We start from the raw sequence: 27,046 nt of genomic DNA on the forward strand, positions 1-27,046 counted from the left end.
GGCGTACACTTAGGTGGAAGAGGCTCCGTAATATAATATGATCAGATTAGCATTAATATTAGTATAGCATTGTATAGCATAGTATAATATAGGAAATAAGGGAAGGGAAGGGAAGGGAAGGGAAGGGAAGGGAAGGGAAGAAAAGGAGAAATCCGTATATATAGTCTGGTCCGATGAAAGATGTGAGACACAATGTAAGCTGTAAGAGCCTGTTTTTGCCCCACTCATTGATCAATTCATACCTTTAAGATTTGGAAACTAACACACAAGACTAATCTTTTAAACATATTCAAGGATTATCAGTTAACTCTTGGAAAAAGACAGCAAGAAAAGATATTATCAAAGTGAAAATGACAGATACATTGGATCAACTTGATCCTAACTATGTCATAAGTTTCGATTATTCAGAGGATAATTTGACTCTTTTAGTTTCTAAATTGTCTCAGCTAGGAATCAAAGCTTTGTCAAGACCTGGTAACGATGAAAACACTGTTTATTTGTATTTTCGTATTGATGAACACCCAAGTGAATATACTTCATTCTCAGGCGGAGTAGATAATATTACAAGCAATAATAATGGAAATAATGTACTTTCCGAAACAAGAACGCTAGCATTATTTGAAGCTGTAAGAAATAATGAGTTTGTCCATTCAATTATCCCTCTCTATGAATTAGATAAACAAAAACGTTTGAACCAATTCTTCCATGACCAAGTTTATAAGAAACCATTAGCATTACCAACAGATTCAGAATTGAAACAATTATCTGATTTGACAGGTAATCCCAAATTATCATTATATTTTGCTTATATGGCAACATACACCAAAAAATTAAAATATTTAGCTATTGCTGGCTTGATGGTAAGAATCCTTTTTGGGAACTCATTTCATGAATTCTCTACACTATATTCTATCGGACTTAATATTTGGACACTGTATTTCACTACATCATGGATATATGATTTACAACCCAAATATAAATGGAAATTGACTCATGGTCAGTCAGATGAAAGTGATAATATCAACAGCTATGACAATCCAAATACAGTTAGAATTAAAAAATTATGTTTCATACCTATCGTCATAGCATTTGTTATAGCTCTCATTTCTTTCCAACTACTCTGCTTTGTAATTGAAATTTTCATCACACAATTATATGATGGCCCATTAATTCGCATCTTAACTTTGTTACCAACTATTTTAATATCAATATTTACACCAACATTACAAACGATATTTAATAAATTATTCGTAGAAAAATTTGTTGCTTGGGAAAATGGTCCCAACCCAAAGAAATCAAAAGTGGAGAAAAATTTTATGTTAACATTCTTTATCAATTATTCCCCACTATTAATTACATTATTCCTTTATTTACCTTTCGGTTATAAATTCACTCCTGAATGGAAACAAAGAACAACCAGATATGTTCAGTCCATGAATGTCCCAGTGACAAAATCCAATTTCAAAGTCCATACAAATCGTTATAAAATTCAATTCTTTTATTTCACCGTAACAAATCAATTAATCTTATTTTTTACTCAGAACATCTTACCTTTAATTATGGAAAAAGTTTTGCCTAAATTTAAAGATGAAAACAAACCTACTTCGACAAAATTTAAGATTAAAAGACAATTCAAAAAATCATACCCAAAGGATTTCAAACTATGGGAAAGAACTAACTCATATATTACGGGGCCCTGGGATGAATTTAATGAGGATATTAATTATGAAAAACTTAATATTCAACTCGGTTTCGTTATAATGTTTTCAATAATATGGCCATTGTCCCCAATGATTTGTTATATTTTCAATCACATCATAATCAAAGCTGATCTTTGGAGAGCAATTGAAAAATGTAAACCGTCAGTACCTTCATTCTCTAGAATACAACAACAAAACACTGTACCATTAAAGGTTAAGGACAACAATACTGTCAATGCAAATCCAACATTCGTATGGAACATCATATTAATGGTAATGGCAATCATTGGATCAACCTTATCGTCATTATTAACATACATGTATAGAAATTGTCATCTACCAGACGTTGGATATACTTCTCCATTGGAAAAGGAAGATATCTGGTATAGATTTTTTCCCTTGTCTCATTCGTGGCCATCAATCCTTTTATTCGCTGTCATAATGGAACATATCGTACTATTATCATATTTCTTTTTGTCAAGAATAGTTTGTGGATTGAACGAATGTAATAATACAGGATTCGTACCATTGGATAAGAATCTTGTCGTCAAGAGGAAAACTGACTTATCTAAAGTCATTTCTGCAACTAAGGAATTCATGGAACCCCTTACTCTTTTAAAAAGTAAGGAAAACGATAATGTTCAGCAATCCACTGAAAGAACTATAGGAAGAAGAAGAAGTACTATGAGTAGTATTGAATCAAAACCAGAAAATCTACAATTCTTAAAAGAAAATATATCTCATGAAGAAGTAACAACAAACACATCTAACCAGGATCGTAACTATACTAAAGAGAAACAGCCAACCAAAATAAATCAATATGAAAATGAAAATGTTAACCGTGACGAATATCCTAAAGTAATTAGCGTACCGGCTAATGAACGTCCACCTGATATAATCGATCAAAGAAAGAGAAGACCCTCAGGAACAATACAGAGAAGAAAATCTTCTGTTTCTTATAAAGTTGCTGGTGCAACTATTCCCGATGTCATTCCCACTTCTAGATCAAAACCAACATCAAAATCTAAAAAAATCATTGAAACTACTTCAGTTTCAAAGCTACAACCCACAACAGCTCGCCCACTGTCGAGTACTGATCGGTCCTTAAGCATTAAAGCTGCATCAGCTGCTTTGAAAGATGATACTTTGACAGATATTGAACCATTACCACCAGGGAAACATACGAAACAAGTACAACAAGAACAAGAACAACAGCAACAGAAACATCAACAAGATGAAGAAGAACAATATAGGCAAGAACAGCAACAACGACAAGAACATGAATATGAACAAGAACAGCAGCAGCAACAACACCAGCAACACCAGCAAAGAAACCCGGAACAACAACAATTCAATGCACAAGAATTAGAAGAAAGGGAATTAGCAAGGCAACAGATGGAATTAGCAGCACAAGCACATGAAGGTGAACATTTCAATGAGGACATGGGAGATGCCCCAAAGTTACAACTCAATGATGAGACTGTTGATACTACTCCTTCAGTTGAAAGAAGACATTCTATCGGTTCCCAGGTTTTGAAAACTGTAAAATCACCTATTAAACATATTCAAAAGACAGCTACTACTCATTCTTCTAGAAGGAAATCATCAAAAAGTGAAACTACCCCAGGGGGGAAAAAAAAGAAAATGCCTGGATTTTTAACAAAAATTCAGAACAAACTTTAATTAACTGATCCCCCTCCGTTCCCATACTGAATATTTTTATGAACACTGAACTTTTTTTTTAAAAAAATCATATGTCGTTTTCTATAATTATTTATTTAATTAATAATAACAATTTACTAATATCCTTAATTTCCAAATCTACCAAGCGAGCAATCATGTACTTACTAAGTCTACTCTTGCACGTTTCCACACATTATGAAGATACACAGACTCATCATCATTCTCCATTTTAGTCAATTTATCATCTTCTAAGCTTGGTTTCGTTATCGTAATTTGTGCAAAGGTACCTTTCCCACCCTTCTGCTTTATAAACCTACCTGGATTAATCATTATGACATTTTGAATAACTCTGGCAAATCTTGGCATTTCACTTGGAAAAATCATCACATCAGGAGTAACATTCCCAACAAATTCAGTCAATCCAAGGTATGGTACTTCTAAGTCTGCACCAGCTATATGTTTGAATATTTTCTTCTCTTTATCAATTTTAACATTCCTCGTGCCACCTGGGAAAATTGGATAATATCGACGTTGTTGTAAGATATGTTCTGATATCCTATCAAATCTATTCCTTGATGATGTCTCACCACCTTTAGTTACTTCTTTTAAATCTTTGAAAATATCAACATTAGAACAACCGAAGAAAGTTTCGTTTAATTGGAATGTGGATGGGTTGGTGAAACATTTGAAATTCTTCGGTAACTGTAATTGTTTCCTATCGAATGAATCCTGCGGATATGATGCATGTTGACTTAATGCATCTCTTGTACATGGTATTAGTATCACTTGAATTTGTGAATTGATTGTTTTCAAAATGGGGGTCATCACTTTGGTGAATAACTCATCTAAAGTCTTTGGTTGAATTTTCAAGTTGGGGAAAGTTGGTATGCTACCACTGGAAATAAGGGGATTGGTTAAATCAATAAATGGTCCAAACATTATTACCACATGAGGTTTCACTTGATTATTTATTTTATCAACGAAGTCAATTAGTGGAGTCATATCGATATTAGTCTCAGAAAAATATGGTCCGCTCGTTACAATAACTTTCATAGTTTCATTATTAAAATTTTCTTGAAATCCTTTGATTTCTTCTTCAGTGGATACAGGAGCATCTGGGTATGGTAATGATAAGATTTCATCTACTAAGAAATTTTCATTATTGGCATTTTTCCCCCTCAGTCCTACTATTTGGCCGCAGAATAATGATAGTTCTTTGATGTTTGATAAATCCAACCTAACTCTTCTACCTATCCCCAAGATTCTCGATGTTTCTAACGCGATAGATTCAGTATTTAATCTACCTTCAAATGTTGGAGAATCAGGAACAATTCTACCGACAGTATAAATTTCAGATTGTGATTGAATCGTTGGATCGCTGAATTGATTTGGTGATAAGTTATAGTGTTCTTGAATGATTTTTGTGAAAATTTCAATTTGTTCATCTAACACATCGGATGCATCTATTAAATTCTGCCTCATTGTTCTAAATTTATACTTTTGCGGATCATAAAATGGTGCAATTTTGACTTTATTTTCCCTGTTCTTGTCACTATTACTTTCTAATCCTTTTAAAATATTTAAATTTAACCCTGTTGATACATCCATATTCTCCGGATTTAATGAATCTAGTATTTTCCCAAAAGTATCCTCTCCAGGTTCGATTTTTACATTTGACATATTATTAATAGCACTTGTATTAGCCGAGTCAAATGTTATTTCAGATTTCACAGATACCGTAGATGTTTCATTATCAATTATATCAGATGCCGGTGGACGTTCTGATCCTTGTTCCTGCTCCATTTTAATATCTGAATTACTATCATTACCGTTATTGAATTCCAGCTTGGCACCATTAGGAGTATTCCCATTCAAATTAGTTTGATTAGCACTAGCTAATTTACGTTTCTTTAAAAGCGGAGTCCTTGGGCTGGAATTTAGTGGAATACCAAACATTGGACTAGCATTCAAAGGTCTGAGAGATCTAGGCTTCTTGAGTGATGATGATGGATTGTTACTTTTATTCTTAATAATTGGAGATGAGATTGATTTAGCATGTTTTTCTACTTGTTGCTGTAAAAATTGTTTAAATTGATCGAGATTTCTTAATGAATATTCAGTATGGGTTTCATTCTTCCCTATAGAGAATTGTTCCCATTTGATGTATAGATCTTCCGCAGATATGGCATGGATCTTTGAGAGATTCTCCAAAATTGTGAGGATCTCCGGTTTATCAACTTCGGGACCAAAATTGGAGACAAAAGAACTCATTTCCTGTTAAATGGGTGCAATGATTCGTTGATATACAGTAATACTGGTATAAATAAATAAACATATTGTAAATAATATCATAAATTCAAAATGAATTGAATGTTCCGAATATTATATGTTATTAACTATAAAAATGATATCTTATGTTGATGATTGACTTGAAGTAAAATATGATGAAAAAAATAGACGCGTCGCGTTTTGGAGAAACAAACGCGAAAAAAAATGATCACAAATTATTTAACAATTTTGCTAATTTTAATGTTTCTTCATTTAAACAATTGAACATTGAGAGATCATCATAATTTGTTATCGTTCTTGTCTCCCACAATCGATTTATAATCCGGATACTTTGAAATCTCCAACGTGTACGTGATGATGTAGTATAATCTACCATTGTTTGGATGATCTCTGTAATCTGATTCTTCTTCAAAATAGTTTCTATAAAATGCTTGTTGCTTAAGATAGCATATAATGTTTCTAACAAGAATGTTTCTTTCGTGCCATTATTTGAGTCATCGATGTCTGTGACCAATGGATTTAAAATTCTTGTCACTGATTTAGAAGAATTGAATAATTCTAACGTAACTAAAGTGTTTCTTAATTCTTGAATGAGTAAATAAATTTCATTACTATAATCCGACATTTTACTAACCATCAATACGACATGATTCCATATTTCAGTCAACTCATAATTATCATTATCCATATCAAATTTCAAATGAATTAAGATATGGATCAATATTAATGACTTTGAACTTAAATTCATGGGTATCGACGACGTCTCGTCTGTTGATTGTAAAAGCATACAACATAATTTCAAAAGTTCCTTATATCCATTATCTTTGTATAACCATTGCACCAATTCCTCATGGTTAGTATATATAAGCAATGGCTCAATCAAATAGTTCAAATGCTTCATTGTAAATGAACCACTTTTGATCCTATTTATCGCCTTTATCATATGCTTGAAATAATATTGGAAATCATCTACATCGTTGACTGGATTCATTAAGATGCATGCAATTTCATAATAAATTAAAGAATTTGAATCAAATTTATTTACGAATGACAATGGCATTGATATATCTTTATTTGTGATTTCTTTTTTTTTCTCAGTTGGAGCCACAAGCGATGGTGTATGCGTTTTGGGCTTAAATACGTCATCTACGATTGATGATGAAGGCTCATAATTTTCTTTTTTCTCATTAAACAATGAAACTTCTTTTTTCAATTTTGATGACGTATTCTCAAATTGTGAATTTTTCTTCAAAGTTGGTTTAGGTATTTGGATATTTGAATCTTGTTCCGCTAATATGTCTTCAGCATTATCTATTCGGTTATTTTTCCCGTTTATGATTGTTGGTGGGTCAATGCTAAATTTCACATTATGCTCATGATCATCTTTAACTTTATCATCCGTTTCTTTTTGATTGAATATACCGCTTAACCCTGTGTCTCTTTTCGTCTCTATACTATTTCCGTAATGAACGTCTTGTTGTAATTGTTTATTTATATCTCTCGATTTAGATGGATTTTGATAAACACTAATAACTTTCGTCATTTCAGAGATCCTATTATCATTATTTGGATTATTTTCCATAATAAATTCATTCGTTTGTTCATCAAGGGATGATGCATTGTGGATAACGACACTGCTTGTACTTGTAGTTCTTTGATTATTACTGTTGTGATCAGAATAATTCTCGGTTTTTTTGTTGCTATTTGTCTTGTTGAATGGGTTAACCATGGTCATTTCCATGTACTTTTTAAGTTTAATTTCATCGTCGTCATCATCATCATCATCAAAACCGTCGTTTAGTATATCGTGATCTTCTTTCGCAACTGCGACTTGTTCATTTTTAATCATTATTTCATTGATATTAAAGATATTTTTGTCTCTTGTTTTCAATTCGTTATAGATTTTCAATTTGATTGAAACCAATTCGAAATCTTTCAAAATATTGGAGAAGATTGATTTATTGAATAAATAAATTTCAAATAATAAATTATTGTAAACCTTAGAATCGAATTCATTACCATAAGTCCTTAAAAGTTTCCGAGTTAATTTTTCTATTGGAATATGTTGTTGCCCTACTTGATGTTGTTTAATTCCTCTTGAAGACAATTCATGGAAAATATTTATTAGTAAATTGAATGCAAAATTGAAGAATTTGGATCTATATTTCAAATAATATAATGACAACATTTCTTGGGATAGAATGGAACCATTTTTGGCATTATCTTCTTCATGATATGAAAGGTTTGTTAATCTATCGAATCTTTCCAGTATTGTATTGATTAAAGTTGCCATTGACGAATGAGATTCTAGTGATAATAATTTATGGAGTAGATCATTTGACTCTAAATTATTGATTGAGTATAACTCAATTATATCTCCTAGCGGAATAATTTCTAATGATTTAGATAAAGTTAATAAATTTTTCAAATGAAAGGGATTTTTGACCATAATCTTTCGAAGTTCAAGTTGTATTTCTTTCATTTGATCATTATTCAACTCCAAAACGGAATTAGAGTTTAATAAATAATTCTGTAATAATTGTAACGGTTCATCGGAAGAGTTCGAGGTTCTAAATCTGTCACATATTTGTTGCAATGTACCGCTGTCCTTATGAGAATCTTCATTTTTCTTCGATTGTTGTTTATCATTTGTATTGTTATTCATATATTTCTTGAGTAATGTGTTGGAGTGATTGTTCGAAAGATCACCTGTTAAATCTAGATGGTTTGAAGTATCTATTTTATAGTTATTATTTGTATTTGTTTCAGTATTAGACCCTTTGGGAGAAGTTACCATTGAGGAGGCACCAGAGGAAGATGCAGAAGATAATAATCGTTTCTTAGATGGTGGTAATTGATTCGAAGACGGTTCTTGTGTCGTCGTCGTCGCCGTCGTCGTCATCGTTACTACTGCACTGACCGTCCTTTTATTCGGACGATTGTGAGTACCCCCATTATTGATAGAACCATAATTGTGCTCAATTGAATTTCTGTCGTTATTATTCTTTGTATGATCCCTTAACAATATTTCACTTGTTGATCTTATTTTCGAACTCCTCTGACTATTCATGGTTGATAAAGTAGATGCCATTGTTGGTTTGGCATAACTTGGGTAACTTTTGGGTGCATTGGTATTGTTATTATTATTATTATTATTTATACTTGATCTTCTTCTCCTTATATTTTCATGCTGTGATAACTTTGATTTAGACGGTATTCTTGAATTGGAAGGAGTTGAATAATCTATATTTAAATGAGATGGAATTGATAACTCAATTGATTTTTTCAGTTGGATAGAAAATGAATTATTTAATAATTTCTTGGCATCTGAGGGGAAACTTTTATAGTAATACCAAAATGTCAATCTCATTGATTCTCTCACAATTGTTTGAGTATCTGTAATACCTTTCTTCAGCCATTCTTCAATGTATACCATATTATTTCCTAATTTTGATTTATTATCATCGTGATTGATATTATCGTCACCATTATCATTATATTTAATTAGGATTAATCTTAATAAGATGGACGAAATAACTCTTGGGAAGATACTTTTCTCATTAATTAATGCGAAAGAATTTTGGAAGAATTTATTATGGAAATGATTTAAATTCATGATCATGACTATTAAACAGTGAGATGCGAATTGTGAAGAGATTTTTTTTGTTGAAGTTATTAAATTCCTCAGGATATTAAATATTTGATCCAACATTTGTTGGGTTAGATAGGTATCATTTAAAAGGATCAAAATATCTTTAATTAATTGACATGTATTTAATGATAATGAGGTTCTCAATGATAATGCACTTTTCGTTATTTGATCAAAGAAGTTTAGTTCTTTCAAAATTGATACCAATGTCATTAGGTTATCTGGTTGAGATTGAGAGTCAGATTGGAACAGTAAAGAGTTTTTACTATTAAAGATTCTATTTTTCATTTCAATGACATTCGATTGTCTTAGTTTCCAATTTTGTTCAGTTTCTTTTGGATTTTCGAAAGGTATCAGTAATTGGTTTAAATCAGATTGTAGTTGATCCATCGAATTATAATATGATGATATGACGGAATTAGTATTCGATGATGTGTTATTGGTGAAAGAGGAAGAAAACGTTGGTGGTTTATATTCTTTCAGTAGTAAATCAAATTCATAGTCCTTATCGAAGGTGGAATCATCAGCTGTTATATCGTTGTTGTTGTTACTATTATTCGATTTTATTGAGATAGATTTCGAACTTGGAATAATTTTTTCATTGATATTAAGCTTTTCCCTTATGAAAATGGATTTAATCTCTTCATTATTATCAGAAATTTGATGGGCAAAATCGTAAATTAAGGAATCATTTAAATATTTCTTCAAAATATCGTTTATTAGTTCAGCAATTGTTCTAATATCTCTGTTATTATTTACATTCAGTATTTTAACAAAATATGGAATAAATATTTGTAAAGTGAAGATTGGGTTTTTATTATTTTTCAAATTTATCTTAATTAATTCATCGATAGTTAAAAGTATTAGTTTTATATTGTCTGAATTAATGAAAGCACCAATAGGAGATGAAGATATTGATTTATCATTATCATGATAATTTGTCAATAATTTTTGTAAACGATCTTCCAAAAACAAAGGAGTCACTAAATATATTGTTTCTAAAGATTTTATTGATAATAACCAAAACTTTTGCTCCAATGAATTATTATTGTTATTTATAATGATATTTGGTAACTCCACAATGAAATAATTTATTAATTTGTCAACGGTTAATCTATTAAAATTAGATGGAGATTGAACAGCGACTCTTTTAATTAAATAACATAATGAGGAATGTGATAATGTTATTAGGTTAATCACGTTTGGGTAAAGTTTTGGCAGTTCTAATAAAGTTTTGAAATAAGATGGTATAGAAGGTATGTTGACCAATTCTTTTTTCACATGACCTTTAAACTGTGTTAACAACGATAGTTTTTCATCTATGGATGTTATTTCTGTTGGATTTTCAATTAAGAGTGTGTATAATTTTTCGAAAGATGCTGCGGAGTTGGATTTCGATGTAGTAGAGGTAGATGTATTGGGGAGAGTGTAACCATTATTTATTGAGCTCATTAATAGTACGGGGTTTGAGATAAGTACGTGTCCTAATTTTTTTATTGAATGGTAAACTGTATAGTCTGTTAAGGTAATATGCAAAATGCGATTGTTGATGATAAAAAAGTTGATTGTCGTAGAGATGTTAGTTTTATAGAACTGTTATGTCAAACTGCTATCTTTTTTTTGTACAAGGCTTGACGCGTGGGGTATCTAATAGGTATATGATATGATATGATATGCAAAGTATTCGGTATGTGTCTTCTAACAATTGCAATATATTAATTTCTCAAACCAATTCCCCTGCTAATAATGTATCAATCATTTCTTCCCCTTCAGTAGCAGATCCTCTCGCATCGAGTGTTGGATTGTATTCGATTGAATCTCTTCTTAATTGTTTAACATTTCCACAAAATAATAAGAGTAAAAAATAAACAAACGCGTCCTCGAAAAAAACACCAAGAAGTTACCCGTACAAATTTCTACGGGTATTAAATACATCCATGCGTTGTTAACAATGTTCAATTATATAGTATAATATACGTATTATAATATAGTATAATTCGTTAGTCTCGTAAGAATAGAGTAGAGACTATACTTTTAGATCTCTTGTAATATCCTTTATGAGTAGATCCCGTCCCCCATATATGATGCTACCCCAGCATACTTGAAGAAAGCGAAAAGAGGTGTCCTAAATTGACACAAAATATAGTACATATATATATATATATTAAAGAATAAAAGTATTCGTTTATCTATTTATAATGATTATTAATTGATGTTAAGAATTTAAATATGGTAAATTATATATATTTATAATGGTTCGTTATTAAATTTATCTGAATTAAGCGTTTATTATCTTAGCGTTATCTCTCTTTGTTGTGGAGGTTACTATAGTTGAATCTGTTTCAGTATTAGCGGTATTATGTGTTGAGCATGAATGTTGTTCTTGTTTCGTTATATGTTGTTGTTGTTCACTAGAGTGTAAAGTTAAAGGTTCCGTTAGAAGATGACCCATTCTTTCAATTTTTGTCCTTAGATAACCTTCAATTTCTTTAGAATCGATACCTTTATTAGCATCAGTCCAATGGATTGGTACCATTGGAACTCTTTCTACACACTTCAAAATTGGTGGATAATCAATTTGATTAATCTTATCAGGATTATTAGTCAACAATCTAACGTTCTCAATACCCAAATCAATCAATATAGATTTCCCCAATGAAAAATCTCTTGAATCAACAGGATGTTTCAATAATAAATTAGCTTGTACTGTATCAGCCCCTAAATCTTGTAAATTATAAGCTTTCAATTTTTCACCTAGTCCAATCCCACGACCTTCTTGTCTTAAATAAACTATAACACCATGACCATTCCCACCTTTAATACCAGTTTCTGGTTCCACATCCAATGAAATCAATTTACCCGCTCTATCGAATTGTTCACCACAATCACATCTTGCACTCCATGCATTTTCACCAGTATAACATTCACTATGAATCCTTACCAATGTAGAATTTTTAGCTGAATCCCAAGTAGTGAAATTATAATCAGGTAATAATTCACCATTAGTATCGAAATGTAATTGTAAACCTAATCTATCATCTTTATCAGCAATGGTTCTACCAGGATGTAATTTCCCCACGTAAGCACCTCTAATCATACGATCTTGTTGTGTTTCGTTGGGTCTTTGACGGAAAAGTGAACGAGATCTTATATCTTCACCGAATACTATGGCTAGATGTTCCTTGTTATCTTGATCATTTGTATATAAATGGAGAAAAATGTCTGGACCTTGTGTGGTGGGGATACGTGCTCTTGCTATACATTCAACTTTTGGTAATGATTTAGTCATATTTTTATACTTGTCTTTGTGTTTGTGTTTGTTTTTAGTTTGTTGTTTCAAGGGGATGTATGTTCAAATGATTGAATGTACAAATGGAGAAATATATATAGAATTCTTTTGGTTTGAAGAAAGTCTCTGCCTTTATGTATGGTATGTTATGTTACTTGTGAAACAATATTTTTGAAAAGAAAAGATTTGAGTTAAAATGTTTATTATAAATAGACAGGGTGGACACCTCTTTTTAAGTTATATGGAGAAAAGTATCAAGATTAGTTAAGTGTGTATTTTGAGAACTTTACCGGTTGTCGGTTTATGATAATATTACTAATTACATAATTAATAATACGGAAACTTTCGACGGAAATATTAACGGAAATGTCACAAGTCGCTCCATGAGCCCCCGTCCCGTCGGTGACTGGTTCCCTCCATCCATCCGCGGGGGGGAGGCCGGCGCAGGAGCGAGTGAGCGAGTGAGTGAATGAATGGTTGACGAACCACGGTAATAGTTTCTTTTGGAACTGTATGGAAACCGATGTCTGGGTGTTTCTCTTTTTGCTCAGAAATTTGTCAGCCTCGCCTTTACCTTAGAGATGATTCAGCGCCTACCCTTCTCTTATTTAAGCCCATTCCAAAATATTTCTCTGCTACCGTTTACCTACCCTGTTCGCCAATTATAGGGAAAGTGAGAGAAATAGCACCAAGGAACCTCTGCGGTTTGGAAAATATAGCTAATATTACTGAAGAGTCATTACTTCTAACCTAACGTACCCTTTTTCCAGAACAATTGCCCCATCTTATATTTATTTTTCCCACCTTTAACCCCTACCCCGTCTGTAACCTGTTCCAGATGGATGAAAAAGAAATTATATAGTTCAGTTAAGTTCAGACAAACTACCCTCAAGTTGCCTCGCGAGTAAAAACAATTTCTTATAATTCTTCTCTCTTCTTTCAGGCAGATAGATAGATATTGTTATGCAGTTTGCTAAAGTTCATTTTGCCCCGGGCAGAACACTTGAACTCCGAATCGAGATAGTCGATTGCGTAAGTATGTAATTCCCTTCAAATAAGTCTGGGTTCTTTACATACCGAAGTCGAAACACAGTTAACAATTAAGAAAAATTAGGAATATAATGATATTTGTTGGGATATCTTGAAGCCAGAAAATATATAGTACATAAGTATTTTTGTAGTTTTATCGTTTTTTTCTTACAACGTAATGAGATTTTACTGATATGTTTATTCATCATTTATTTATTACCTCCATAACTACTAAGGTCTCTGATAGTTCTAAATTTAATGATGAATCGTTTTGGAAAGTGTGAAGAAATTAGAGTTTCGTTTGGTCAGGTAAGTGTGAACGTTTAATTCGAAGAAAACGTATTGATTATATCACGTTTCAAAGCGCGAAGAAAAAGATGACACTCATTACCAAAAAGAATAACCAAAAAGGAGATAAACCTTTGTGAACCAAAATTGTACACTAAAATTTAACGTTAATTGTCAAGAAACTTGAAATCAAAATACCATCGTGTGTGATCGGGTCGCACCCATTGAGGTGAAATAAATCAGCGCTCATGCGAAACCCTCGGGGACGCACGTAACATCCATTGAGGCCCAAAGCCTTGGTTAGACTGAATGCGAAGCGTTGGATATCTTTTCTGGGGAAAGACCACAACGGGCCCAGCCCCACGGGTACCCCCGCTTGTTGTTGATGTTTTCCCCATTAATTCCTTCCCCTGTGGTTGTATTCTCTGGTTACCCGGGATTGAATTTTTCTTTTCTCTGCAAAAGTTGAAAAATTGGGAAAAGGGAAATTTGGAAAGGGAAACAGGAAGGAAGGAAATGGAAACTTTAATCAGAGCGAATCTCTCGTTCTAAGGAAGGCGAAATGTAGAATAACAGTAATACTTGTGAGATTACATAACTTTTCGTTCATTGTTTTATAGGATAAACTGGAGATTAAGAACCTAGAAAACTTCCATTTCAAGTATTGTATCATACCCTGCAAAATAATAAGCTAATTGAGTTGAACTGAACATAGATTTTCGATATATACAATCCCATCAGATCACATCCTGCATACACACTCTCATCTTCATTCAGTATATATATATATATATATACCCATTAATTCATATACCAAAATATTTCAACGAAAGAAAGAAAGAAAGAAAGGAAAAGAAAAAGAACAAGAAAATGTCATCTTCACCATCTCAAGAACAACAACCTGAAACTGGAAACTTACCTGTTCCAACAATCAATCTAAGAATTTTACTTTCATTAAAGGAAGCTGCCAAAATTATTGGTCTAAAGGGATCAACAATTTCCAAAATTAGAGAAAATAATACCGTGAAAATTGGTATCTCTGATAAAGTCCCCGGTTGCTCAGATCGTATCTTATCATGTGCTGGTCCCATTAATAACGTCTCTAACGCAATCGGTGATTGTATTGAAATCTTAAATGAAATTGATTTCGACACTAACGGGAACGTATTACCTTCTTTAAAATTAGAAAAATATTCTTTCCATTTCTTAAATAATATTTTACCACCTCCATCTTCAGCTGAATTGAAACCACCATCTCATGGAAACGACGAACAGCAACAAGAAGGAGAAGAAGAAGAGGAAGTTGCTGAAGAAGAAATCGATTTGAATAAAATCGGAACAGTAAGATTGATCATATCAAATCATCATTTATCATCAATCATAGGTAAAGGGGGTAACAAAATTAAATCCTTGATTAGTAAACATGGTGTCAAAATCGTCGCATCAAAGGATTTCTTACCTGATTCACAAGAAAGATTATTAGAAATTCAAGGATTCCCAGGTTCAATCACTAATGTTCTAATTGACGTGTGTGAAATCTTATTGAATGATATCGATGTCAATTTTATTCCTGAAAAACGTTATTATCCTCATTTGTCTTATAGTAATTCTCATCACAATTCTCATAATAATAATAATAATAATAATACGGATAATAATAACCCGCAAAACAATGGGAACAAGCGTCAACGTGATCATGCTGATGATTACAATAGTAATAATGAATTCAAAAGAAACGTGAAAATCCCTGAAATTTACGTAGGTGCTATTGTAGGGAAACAAGGTAATAGAATTGCTAATTTAAGGAAATTTACCAAGACCAAAATCATGATCCAAAAGAGAGATGGACAAGATGATCATCATAGTGATAATGACGAAGAAGAGAATAGAATATTTACCATAACTAGTAATTTAGAGAAAAATGTAGAACTAGCTGAATCAATGTTATTAAGAAACTTGGACGCTGAAATCCTTAGACGTCAAACTAAATTCAATAATGAAACTATTACTAGAAATGATAATGATATCGAAATGGATTGATTTGAAACTTGAACTTATATTCCTTCTTTTTTGCTTCGTTCCCGGATTCTGATTTCTGGTCTGCCGTTGTATCAGTTGTATTTTTATCCATCCCACTTTCGTTTTTTTCTACAATTATTATCTAACTATATATCTATCTATGTATTCAATTAACTAAATAAGTTCAATGCCTTAATTATCTATGTACTGGTTTTTATACTGATTATATTCCTTAGTTTAAAATACCACATCCAGCTCAGTTCGTTGCGCAGTCATTATATCACGTTTAAAGGAGTTGCGACCCATGGATTTGCCCATCAAAGCTCCCTTGGGTCCATTAACTCATGCAGAATTGGATAACAGCGAAAACTTCACACTTGTTTACCTGTTGTTACTTCTTACTGCTCTTCAAGCTGCTATTATTTTCCCTTCCGAAAAGTATTAAAAATGGAAAAAAATGTTAACCTTAGATTCTATAGAATTAAAGATTTGCATACATACGTACGTACAGCATTAGTATTAGCATGTATCTTACAACATGTTTTGCTAAAACAATTCAAGAAATGGCCAGACGAATGAATGAAGCTGTGGATGTATGAATAATAACGATAACAGACAAGGATTATTGAACCAAAATTCAAATATTTTTAACTATAGAATGAATGAAAGAGTAATTCAACAAAGAGAAGAACAAAATGATCCAGTACGACAGCAGCAAGCCCAGCATCATCAAAATTCAAATATAATTGATACAATTGGTGTCTCTAAAACACTAGGTAATAAGGTCTTTGATGAATTGGATTCAAGAACAACATTGAAGTTTCAACAATTAAGAGAACAACATAATGATAATAACAACAATGATGACTCAAACGATCTTACAAGCAGTAACTTCGAGGAATTTTTTAAATCGAAACATAACATTCAGTTTAACAACATGCAAAGTTTACAAGATTATAAATATCTTTACAATATTAACATTAACGAACAACGACAGCAAGCAGAACAACAACAAGTTTTACCAAGAACTCCAAAGAAACAAAGTATAGACACCATCATTTCCCATAATGATGAAAATAATAATAATAATCTAGAATCACTTAAAAGATTCAAAACTAATGATTCAACATTTAGAACGAAAAGAAGATCAATTGTACCGACAGCAACTCCTGTCAGTGATATAACAAGACGAATACGAAGATTAAGATTAAGAACCTCAATTGCAAATAAAAAGGATGTATCAAATAACGATGCATTATACTCAATAATGAATACACCCTTATCAAATGCAAAACCTTTACAAATGTCATCTTCGATACCACAACCGCCTCCGAATGTAAACGTACCGCAACATGAACCAACATTTTTAAAACCCACTATCAATTTTCTAAATAAAATGAAGAGATCTGAACCAATCTTTAAAAATTTGAATACACATATCAAAAGCAAAAATCCAAGTATAAATTCAGGTTTTTCTAATGTACGGTTTTCATCAGCGCCTATTGTAGCTTCTTCTTCTTCTACCTCTTCATCTTCCAATAGCCGACCAGCAGTACCTGATAATACCCATACATCAAGAACATCATTTCGACCTCCGAAACTTAAACAACTACAACGAACGGTTCCACATTCAGCTTCCAACTCTATACTGAGAACGAAACAGTCATACAACAACAACAACATAGCCACTAAGAGTAGCAATACTAAGACTGTGCCTGAATCTGTATCTAATAATCGGTCTGTATTTGACAGATTGTATACTCAATCAACTATATCAAGATCAACATCAACGAATACCATCAAGTTACCGGCATCCTCAACAAATAAAAATAGGCATACAAATATTACAAGTTCGTCAATAAGTAATGGTAACACAACTAATAGCAATAAAATATCAACCATAAAAATCGGCAGGAGTAAAACAAGTGGTACGTTGTCATCATCATTATCATCAGCATCGTCTACTTCATCTACTATGAATACAATTCATAATTCTAAATCTAATAATAACATAAACATTAATCAGCAAGATTTTAAAAGGCCTGTTTGGAGATGAAAGTATGCGAGACAATAATTTTGGAATTTCATTTCGTTCGTTTCTTTGGTATCTCAGCGGGGATGTATAAGTATTATGGACTAATTTTTATAATTTAATAAGTGATAACATTAAAAATTGAGAATATCAGTGCGCAAGCCTACATAAATAATGAAAGTAGGTAACGTCAGATGGACTCTCATTACTATTCTCATAAAAAAAATTTATTTATATTTGATATGATATTTATTGGTTTTTAACTTATCTCTAAATCTTTCAGAGTAGAAAATTTAATATCGAAAGGTAAATAAATACGCTATATAAATATGTCACAAATTACCAATCACATTAATCAATCCGATTTTACATAGTAACCCTTTCAAACTTTAGTTCATTAAAATTAAAATATTATCACATTTCCTAAAAAAACCGTACAAATGAATATATTTGAAAATACTTAATAAAAAATTTACTAATTACGCCAATCGTTATCGTCATCGTTATCATCATCCATAACATTTAAATCATCATAAGAGAAAATTGAACAGTTCGAGTTTTTTCCTTCCTTCTTCATGCATATATACAGAAATTTTTCCTTTTCAGAATATATAAACAGTTCTTGTATTCAACTCAGATAATCAACCTTGTTATTTTTCTTTCTGGTCTTAAATTGATTAAAAGAATTATGTGGATACATTTCCTGGTTTTATTTTCCATCCAAGGGTGTAAAAAAGAAAAAAACAAGTAAAACTGAACAAAAAAAACCTAATTTATTTTATATCTATTTGAATTTTTTACCGAATAACATCATTTGTAATTGATCGTACATGGAAATAACACCAGCACCTGCGACACCTCTTAAGATATTGGCACCACAACCCTTAAACAAAGAACCTACACCTTCAGCAGCAACAATCTTTCTGAAACAATCAAAGGCACCATCGTATTTAACAGCTTGACCAGAAGTCATCATCATTCTTCTTCTAACTGTATCTAATGGATAAGATGCAGTAGATGCACCAGTAGTAACAACCCAACCTAATAAGAATGAAGCTAAGAATGAACCTTCCAAAGAACCAGTTAGAAGTAAAGGCTTAACGGAATCATAAAGACCGAAATATAGACCTCTGTAAACAACAATACCAACAACAGATGGTAAAAACCCCCTATATAAACCTGCAACACCATCTGACTTTAAAGTCTTTCTATAAACATCGACTAAACCGTTAAATTGTCTTTCACTACCCTTCTTGGAAGATTTAGCATCTGCAGCCAATCTAGTTCTTGCATAATCTAAAGAATAAACAAACATCAATGAAAGACCACCAGCCATACCACCAGAAGCTAAATTACCAGCAAACCATTTAGCATAACCATCTTCCTTCTTAAAACCAAACATTGCCTTAATCTTATCCTTAAAAGCGAAATTTAAAGCTTGAGTCGGGAAATATCTAATAACATTAGCAGTATTACCTCTCCAAAAGGCCACAATACCTTCTTGTTTGGCAGTTCTTTTAAAACAATCGACGATACCTGAATATTTAGAATCCAATGAACCTTGCTTTAACATTTCATCTTGATTTTGAATTAGTAGTTTAACTCTTTCAATTGGTGATGCTGCTGTCTTTGCCACAGCTGCACTAACACCACCCATTAAGAAATCAATAGCAAAGTTGGATTCCAATTTAGGTGGGGGAGATACTACAGATTTATCAGCTACTTGACTCATTTTTTACTTTATTTGTTTCGAGTTATTCTCTTCTTCTTGTTCTTTTAAAAATGGTTGAAGAATGAAGGGGAAATACGATCTCGATTGAAGTGTTCGAGGTTAGAAATAGCTTTTATGAACAAAGTTTTGAAAAAGTACATATATATTACTTATATACTCGCATATGTAGAAGAAAAAGTCGATGATCTAGGTACGTATATAAGAATTATACAGGAAGGACTGTCCATTCGACGATTGGAACCAATCAACGAAAACAACGGAAGGTAAGAAAATGAAAATGAGTATTCCCTGAGGCTTGGGTCGATCGATATGTATTTTATCAAAACTACTGAGTTAACCTAACAACGGTAGACTATGTTGAGAGAAGACCGAAGTATCCAGTTTTTAGTTCCGGGGTACGGGTATGTACAAGTTTCTCCACTATGATTGGCCCAAAAAGTGATGGTTACCCATATGCGTGGAAATTCTCAACGGGTACCCTTTGAGAGAGACCTACCCGTGGAATGCTTCAAGGGTGGATTACAAATTGCATGTATAGAGTTCTGTGAGTAAAAGAAGACATAAAATAATGAGACCTTATTTTGAAAAGTTAAACTAAATAGTTAGCAGATATATTGGAAATTATGTTACTTAAGAGTATTTAGGTGGTGCTCCAGTTTTGATATTGTTTTGTTCCACTAAAATCTTCTGTAATTGTTCATCGTTCTTGAAATCTTGTCTCCAATTGCAGATGGGGCAATGTAATTGTTTACCCCAATATAAGGGTACTATCGGAACCCACCAGAGACTAACAAACTCTCTTCTTTTGATGGGTCGTACACTAAAATTATGGCAATTTGGACAATATATTGATTTATGGTTGGGATTATTGTCGTATTCTTTATCATAATGATTGATCCCACACACAAATGGTATGAGGAAAAACATTTCCTGATTTATACTCTTAATTTCTAGATGTAGCAAAGGTGGTTTATGTTCAAAGCTTTCACTAATAAAATGATAATTTTATATTAAAGGAACTTAAAAATGTAAAATATTTTTTTTGTAGTCTTCTTTAGATGTAGATTCTTTCCATTGAATCCAAGGACTCCTTCAAATTTCACATCTCATCTCTCCCTTAAATTCTGAACTCAGATAAATAACTAATTTCGTTACCCTGAAAACCCTAAAAGGAGGCTGAAAGAATATTCCTTGAAGACGTCATTTACATACTTGGAACCTCCCACTGCACGTTATACAATAAGTCACATGTGCCTCGTTCATTCTCTGGACTTTTTAGAAAGGACCATAAGTGCAGGCTTATACACAAATTTACACCAACATTAAAGGAAGAAGCCCGGACCATCTCGAACTTTTGTGAAAAAAAAGAACAAATGATACCTGGAACCTGGGTCCAGTACAAGCAATAAGTTTTTTGTGATGTACGTATATCAAGAACCTAAGAGGAAGGAGGCACCAAGAAACATAATGTCTTTACATCCTTGGGGTTAGTACCCAGGTGGGACAGAAGTGTGGCCACTTTCAGCTGTTTCAAAATCTGAATGTGCGTCGTTCTCCGGTGTTTTCTGTGTCCTCCGGGTTACCCATCTTCTCAAAGTGGGCACACTTCTGTCCCAACTGGGTATGTTTTTTGTATTGAAATTCCGATGTCAGTTGCCCGTAAATACAGAAACTTTTCAGAAAAGGAAATAATGTAAGTAAGTTTAAATTTATTTTTGACCATCAGCCATTTTTTTAGTTTTCGGCGTATGGGAATGATTTTATTGTTCACATTCCCTTTTCTGTTTTTAGGTTTTCCTCTACGCGAGCATAAATGAACTTTTTTTTTTACAGTATAGTTTATTCCTCTTACCACAAGACTTCTAATCTTAATTTGATTCCGCGGTATGGATCCGTACGAAAGAATAACTGCAAAAAGTGAGGAAGGAATTTTGGGTTCTGATCCCTTTTAACTGACTTTGGAAGGATCCTTCATATTCTTCACTCGCTTTCCTAAAAACTCCGACAACGGTATAAATATATTATTATCTTCCTCTTTTTGTAAACTTCTGTTTTCTTATTTAAGTAATTATGAACCATTTTAGTTCCCAATGGGGAAATGGTGATTTCCCCATTGGGATCCCTCGGTGTGTTTCCCAAGGCCATTTTAGGGTACCGCGTTTTCTCATGGTGTCTCTCTTTTTCCGAAAACCCTGCGTACAAGCAATTGTTTATACTAAAATATATTTGTACGGATTACTAGTGCTGAAAAACATCTGTACAGACTCACTGCGAATCCACTTACCAGAAATAGAAAGTACGACTATATCTGACTTCCAGGACACCTATAGTACAAATGGCCAGAAAACTCACCTGGTTGATATTTCTGAGAATTGGGGCAGTTTTGTTATCCTAAAGGAATTTCACCTTCAACGGTGTCTTTCAGAGTCGTTCTCATTTTTCCTTCGGATGAACGTTACGGAGATTTCCTACCGTTCATTGTGTTCCATCTTCAAAACATGCCAAATTCAAAAAACTCAGAGTCCGAGACGTGTCAGTTGGGTGAAGGACCGACAGAGGGAAAGAAACCCACGGTTTTGTCCACCCACTCTGAGTGAATTCCACTGTTTTGATTATTTCCCTTCGACACATTCCAATAAACCCCGAAGCGTTGTTTTTCTTGAACGATTTCGTACGAAATATTCCTTCAACCTTCTTTGTACACACGTATTCCCCTTTCTTCGGAATCCTCTGAAAGGAACTCAGAAACTTTTCTGGACTCTTTCTTTCCCACTTTTTGAATTTGAATTTCTTTACCATTCTCACAGAAACTCTCGGTAAAATTACGTAGGAAACTGACCTTATTTCAATACGTACATATATATTTCTTAATCAACCAAGAGTCCAACAGTTACCGTGGAACAAAAAGAATGATAAAAATAAGGCGTGAAAAAAACTCCGCACAGACCTTTCAAGCTAAAAGACGTATTGGAATAATATGATTTTTTCTTTGTCATACTTAAGGATGAAAAATCTTCCGTTCCTTTTCTTTTCTTTCTTTCAATCTCAATTGCCTATTGTTCCATCGTATTCACGAAGTTACTTTTTTTGAAGAGATTGTATCTTGCTCTCTCTATTCTTGTGGTTGACGGAAAGGTGACGATCAAAATTGATATCTAATTGATTAAGACAAAAACCAAAAAAATAAATTACAACGATAAACGATATTTATAGTTGCCATCTGACTTATCAAAAATGCTTTCAAATTACGATCATTTCGGTACCTCTCAACCAATTGGTAGTAACAATGATGTATTCAACTTTGAATACGTCATTCCCACCTCTCTAGAAATCGATGATATCAGTAATATTAATGAATTGGACGCTGGAAGTCATCATGATAATTCAACTGAAGAAACTCTAATCTTTAATAGTGGCATAACTCTAGATACAACAAAGACAAATCTTTCGAATAGTAACCTCAGTACCAAGAAAACAACTACTGAATTGTTCACTACTAGTAACCATAATGACTTCTTTCCATTGCTTGATGTAGATTATTCATCGGCCTTTAGTGACTTCAATAATACAGATGATCAAGAGCATTTCGATACAATTGATACGCTAACCTCATATCCTGTTTCTCTTGAAGTAGAGGAAGATAAGAGATTTGAATCTTTCGAACAATTAGATTCCCTCAAGCCTGAATATCAGGGCAACTCGCCAACAAACTCATCTTCTTCAACGAGTTCGAAACAATCATCAAACTCAATTTTCTCTGCTCAGAAAGATGGTAAAGGTATTTCAAGTCAAGCGGTTTCTTTTCATAATGAGATAAGTCAATTCAAGGACTTTGTGAATTCATCTTCCTCATTAACAGTCGAACCTAATACAAAGTTACAACTACTCACTCCAGAAGAATTGATGCTTCCAAATAATGCTACTAACTATAATTTACAGGATATCGAAAATACAGAGTCTGAGCATTTCTTCAACATAGATTCTTTCACCCTTTCGCAGAGGTCATTATCTACTGCAGATTCCCATGAATACAATCAAAAGAGAACGAAACGTAAATCTACAAAGAAGCGTTCTCATTCAACAATTATCACTTCAACAGATTCTCTAACGCCGACAACGAAAAAGGTATCTGATTCAAGATTGTCAGCCGACGGATTAGCAAAAGTATTAAAACTATCATCTCCAGAGGAAGCTCTAGAGAGAGAACGTTACATCCTAAATATCTTTGAACATGAATTACACTACCCCTTAGGTTATAAGACATGGATTCGTGATACTACTAAAGATTACAGAACGCAATTAATCGAAGCTTTACATGAAAGGGTCAAGGAGAAATATCCAGAATATGATCATGCCGTCTTAGAAACAATCATAAGAAGAGCAACGTATTATATGATGCAGAGTAGATTAAGAAGGGAAAGACGAGCCAAAAGTAAGGGGAAATGTAATAGTAATAGTAATAGTAATAGTAATAGTAATATTAATATTAATGAGACTATTGATGCATAAGCTCGTATAAAAAAACTATTCATTACATCTATTAAGATATCTTCATTACCGGTAATATATTCCTTCTGTAGTGATGCCGATTATATATACATATACTCATGCAATTATTGAAATACTAGGAAGAGACTGGTTTTCTTCTTCGACCTCCGATATGTTAGTTTCAGTGTAATTTTATATACAGATACATATTTCAATAGTATAACTTCGTAAATTTCATAGACATTCTATAAGATGAAACGCATCAGCACTTAAGAATAGACCCTCCAAAAATTCAGTATTAGTTGGTGGAGTTTAATCTAAAATATGAATCTATTAATATACAAATGTTAAAATGAAGAAAGCATCTTGTTTGCTTTTTATGAATATATACTTAAATAATCAAGTTCTGAGTCATCACCTAGTCACTCGGTCTATCGGTTGTAAAAAGTATTCTGCAACTAAAATTTGGTGAAAGAACCCTTCTTCTTAGCCTTTTTCGCGATCTTGTTTTTCTTATATGCGTGATGTCTCGCATCTCTCCAGCCAGAAGTGCTTACTTTTTTAGTGGATATTTCTGATTCATCTTCTCCCGTTATCTTTCCATCAGCATCTATGTCCATTATTTCTGCATCACCATTTTTCTCTTTCAATTCTTTCACCTTTTGATCGACGAAGTCTTTCTTTAATCGTTCAGCTAATCTTGATTCACGAGCGTCAACAATTTTTTGGAATACTGAACGACGTTTAATCGACTTGGCTTTTAGGTGACTTTTAGCACGTAATGATTTGGCCATTTTTGCGTTTAATTTGTTGGTTTAATTTCCTCTCATTTTAGCAAGTAATAACAATTTCTTGCTTTTAAACTAGATTTAGCTTTATATTGTTCGAGCATTTGAAATGCAGCAAGCTCATCGCCCTACGTATTTACGTACGTAAAAAATTTTCATAAAATTTCTCGAAACCCAAGTTAAATATTTCTTCGTTCCAAGACCGTGAAAACCCATACATTTGGAAGTTTTTGAGAATTTTATTTTCCGGAAAATACTCTGAAAAGATGGGAATCTGATAAGCTAGCCATTCCACCTCCGAGGATATCGATATAAGGGAGTACGGTGGAATAGTTGTCGCTTTGACAGAAGGGGGATTCCCAAGGCGAAGGTGCAAAATGCTGGTTGTGGGTTCTTCTACGTAGGAAGTTCCGCCTACTCGGAGCATCCAGAAGGGGTTCTAACATGGCTCTCTTGAAATTATGTACGATTGTTGACGTTCCGTCCATTCTGCGCAACGCTCTAACAATGCCGCAGGGACACTTCTCATCAACCAAATTGCTTGTATGAACCATTTCAAACCTGTAATTGCAATGAGCCAGGAATCTACGCGTAGGCAGGGAATATGATGACTTTTAACATTAGTAAATCTTGTAAGAGTAAATACCTACCATTTAATTAGAAAGGGAAGACCACCGATAAACAGTAAAAATGTATGTTAAAGAAACAAATGATTTCAAATGATTTTAAGATCTTCAATATATTTGAACAATTGATGAATTATTTTGGATAAAGATGACGGATTGGGTCCATAAAGTCATATAAAGACCTGTGAAAAATGCTCTACCATTCCATAGTTATGAATTGTTCAAATGAAATTGATGCCAAAAATAGGACGTATCAACTAACAAAAAAACCTTATAATGAATCTTCATGATTTACCAATGATTTATGATAGGGCCAATTTACGTACACAAAAGAGACTTGCTGCATCCGTTATTGGTGTTGGTAAAGGAAAAGTCTGGTTAGATCCAAATGAAACCACTGAAATTTCCCAAGCTAACTCAAGAAACGCCATTAGAAAATTGATCAAAAACGGTACTATAGTCAAGAAGGCTGTTACTGTCCACTCCAGATCTAGAACTAGAGCTCATGCTCTATCTAAGAGAAACGGTCGTCACACTGGCTATGGTAAGAGAAAAGGTACAAGAGAAGCTCGTTTACCTTCCCAAGTTGTCTGGATCAGAAGATTAAGAGTTTTGAGAAGATTATTGGCCAAATACAGAGACGCTGGTAAAATCGATAAGCATTTATACCACGTTCTATACAAGGAAGCTAAAGGTAATGCTTTCAAGCATAAGAGAGCTTTAGTTGAACACATTATCCAAGCTAAGGCTGACTCTCAACGTGAAAAGGCTCTAGCTGAAGAAGCTGATGTCAGAAGATCTAAGAACAGAGCTGCTCGTGAAAGAAGAGCTCAAAGAATTATCGAAAAGAGAGAAGCTTTATTGAAGGAAGATGCTTAAATTAATTTCATAATATAACACCCAATAAAAACAAAAGATAAGAAAAAGAAGAAGAAGAAGAAGAATGGGCATCGATCGCTTAGTTATTTAACAGACTCGTTCCACCCGCTTATGGCATTGTTTAATTCTGTTTCTAGTTATTCCTTAAACAACATACATATACTTTTGATAGTAACTATATAAACTTTAATTTCATTTACAAACTAAAAACAAGTGTTAGTATATATTCATTACAAAAAAGCATCATAAATATGGTTTAATGTTGTTCAAAACTTGTCATTCCTTCTTTTATAAAGAAGGAATGAGATCAAATAGCCCCAGCCATTTAGATATCTTATTGTTATCCTTGAGGGTGACATTCTTGGCATGAGAGCACATAGCCGTCTGGAACCAACCGATCGTTTAATAATACAAGCAAGAATTAAGCTTCATAATGTTATGCTTTGAGATGAATGAATCTTGTGTTAAGGGTTTTGACTTAATGGTATCTGCTTAACAGGAACCGGCTTTAAACTATGCAAGTAATGTAGAGTGTCGGTAAATTAAGTTTCCAAT

General features: G+C 33.0%; 12 protein-coding genes across 12 annotated transcripts; 6 read left to right on the top strand and 6 right to left on the bottom strand.

Annotated features, from left to right (window-relative positions):
• Nucleotides 1-350: 350 nt before the first annotated feature.
• Nucleotides 351-3,383, top strand: NDAI0A05360 (uncharacterized protein; the record flags this gene model as incomplete). Its single annotated transcript, XM_003667886.1, has 1 exon — nucleotides 351-3,383. The coding sequence occupies one exon, from the start codon at nucleotides 351-353 to the stop codon at nucleotides 3,381-3,383; it is 3,033 nt and encodes a 1,010-aa protein (XP_003667934.1).
• A 153-nt stretch (nucleotides 3,384-3,536) lies between these two features.
• POL12 (DNA-directed DNA polymerase alpha subunit POL12) lies at nucleotides 3,537-5,654 on the bottom strand (the record flags this gene model as incomplete). Its single annotated transcript, XM_003667887.1, has 1 exon — nucleotides 3,537-5,654. The coding sequence occupies one exon, from the start codon at nucleotides 5,652-5,654 to the stop codon at nucleotides 3,537-3,539; it is 2,118 nt and encodes a 705-aa protein (XP_003667935.1).
• A 226-nt stretch (nucleotides 5,655-5,880) lies between these two features.
• Nucleotides 5,881-10,773, bottom strand: STU1 (Stu1p; the record flags this gene model as incomplete). The annotated part of the gene is made up of 1 exon (XM_003667888.1): nucleotides 5,881-10,773. One exon carries the CDS (start codon nucleotides 10,771-10,773, stop codon nucleotides 5,881-5,883), a length of 4,893 nt encoding a protein of 1,630 aa, XP_003667936.1.
• An 826-nt stretch (nucleotides 10,774-11,599) lies between these two features.
• Nucleotides 11,600-12,610, bottom strand: RIB1 (GTP cyclohydrolase II; the record flags this gene model as incomplete). The annotated part of the gene is made up of 1 exon (XM_003667889.1): nucleotides 11,600-12,610. The coding sequence occupies one exon, from the start codon at nucleotides 12,608-12,610 to the stop codon at nucleotides 11,600-11,602; it is 1,011 nt and encodes a 336-aa protein (XP_003667937.1).
• A 2,187-nt stretch (nucleotides 12,611-14,797) lies between these two features.
• HEK2 (Hek2p) lies at nucleotides 14,798-15,967 on the top strand (the record flags this gene model as incomplete). Its single annotated transcript, XM_003667890.1, has 1 exon — nucleotides 14,798-15,967. One exon carries the CDS (start codon nucleotides 14,798-14,800, stop codon nucleotides 15,965-15,967), a length of 1,170 nt encoding a protein of 389 aa, XP_003667938.1.
• Nucleotides 15,968-16,541: 574 nt separating this feature from the next.
• Nucleotides 16,542-18,002, top strand: SHE1 (She1p; the record flags this gene model as incomplete). The annotated part of the gene is made up of 1 exon (XM_003667891.1): nucleotides 16,542-18,002. One exon carries the CDS (start codon nucleotides 16,542-16,544, stop codon nucleotides 18,000-18,002), a length of 1,461 nt encoding a protein of 486 aa, XP_003667939.1.
• A 760-nt stretch (nucleotides 18,003-18,762) lies between these two features.
• On the bottom strand, nucleotides 18,763-19,710 carry PET9 (ADP/ATP carrier protein PET9; the record flags this gene model as incomplete). The annotated part of the gene is made up of 1 exon (XM_003667892.1): nucleotides 18,763-19,710. The coding sequence occupies one exon, from the start codon at nucleotides 19,708-19,710 to the stop codon at nucleotides 18,763-18,765; it is 948 nt and encodes a 315-aa protein (XP_003667940.1).
• Nucleotides 19,711-20,340: 630 nt separating this feature from the next.
• NDAI0A05430 (uncharacterized protein) lies at nucleotides 20,341-20,637 on the bottom strand (the record flags this gene model as incomplete). Its single annotated transcript, XM_003667893.1, has 1 exon — nucleotides 20,341-20,637. The coding sequence occupies one exon, from the start codon at nucleotides 20,635-20,637 to the stop codon at nucleotides 20,341-20,343; it is 297 nt and encodes a 98-aa protein (XP_003667941.1).
• Nucleotides 20,638-21,780: 1,143 nt separating this feature from the next.
• NDAI0A05440 (uncharacterized protein) lies at nucleotides 21,781-22,530 on the top strand (the record flags this gene model as incomplete). The annotated part of the gene is made up of 1 exon (XM_003667894.1): nucleotides 21,781-22,530. The coding sequence occupies one exon, from the start codon at nucleotides 21,781-21,783 to the stop codon at nucleotides 22,528-22,530; it is 750 nt and encodes a 249-aa protein (XP_003667942.1).
• A 414-nt stretch (nucleotides 22,531-22,944) lies between these two features.
• NDAI0A05450 (uncharacterized protein) lies at nucleotides 22,945-24,219 on the top strand (the record flags this gene model as incomplete). The annotated part of the gene is made up of 1 exon (XM_003667895.1): nucleotides 22,945-24,219. One exon carries the CDS (start codon nucleotides 22,945-22,947, stop codon nucleotides 24,217-24,219), a length of 1,275 nt encoding a protein of 424 aa, XP_003667943.1.
• A 437-nt stretch (nucleotides 24,220-24,656) lies between these two features.
• Nucleotides 24,657-24,992, bottom strand: NDAI0A05460 (uncharacterized protein; the record flags this gene model as incomplete). The annotated part of the gene is made up of 1 exon (XM_003667896.1): nucleotides 24,657-24,992. One exon carries the CDS (start codon nucleotides 24,990-24,992, stop codon nucleotides 24,657-24,659), a length of 336 nt encoding a protein of 111 aa, XP_003667944.1.
• Nucleotides 24,993-25,676: 684 nt separating this feature from the next.
• Nucleotides 25,677-26,491, top strand: RPL19B (60S ribosomal protein eL19; the record flags this gene model as incomplete). The annotated part of the gene is made up of 2 exons (XM_003667897.1): nucleotides 25,677-25,678; nucleotides 25,924-26,491. Coding segments are annotated over 2 exons (570 nt in total).
• Between the last annotated feature and the right edge of the window lie 555 nt (nucleotides 26,492-27,046).

This window comes from Naumovozyma dairenensis, chromosome 1, assembly GCF_000227115.2.
Source record: "Naumovozyma dairenensis CBS 421 chromosome 1, complete genome".
Classification (NCBI taxonomy): domain Eukaryota; kingdom Fungi; phylum Ascomycota; class Saccharomycetes; order Saccharomycetales; family Saccharomycetaceae; genus Naumovozyma; species Naumovozyma dairenensis.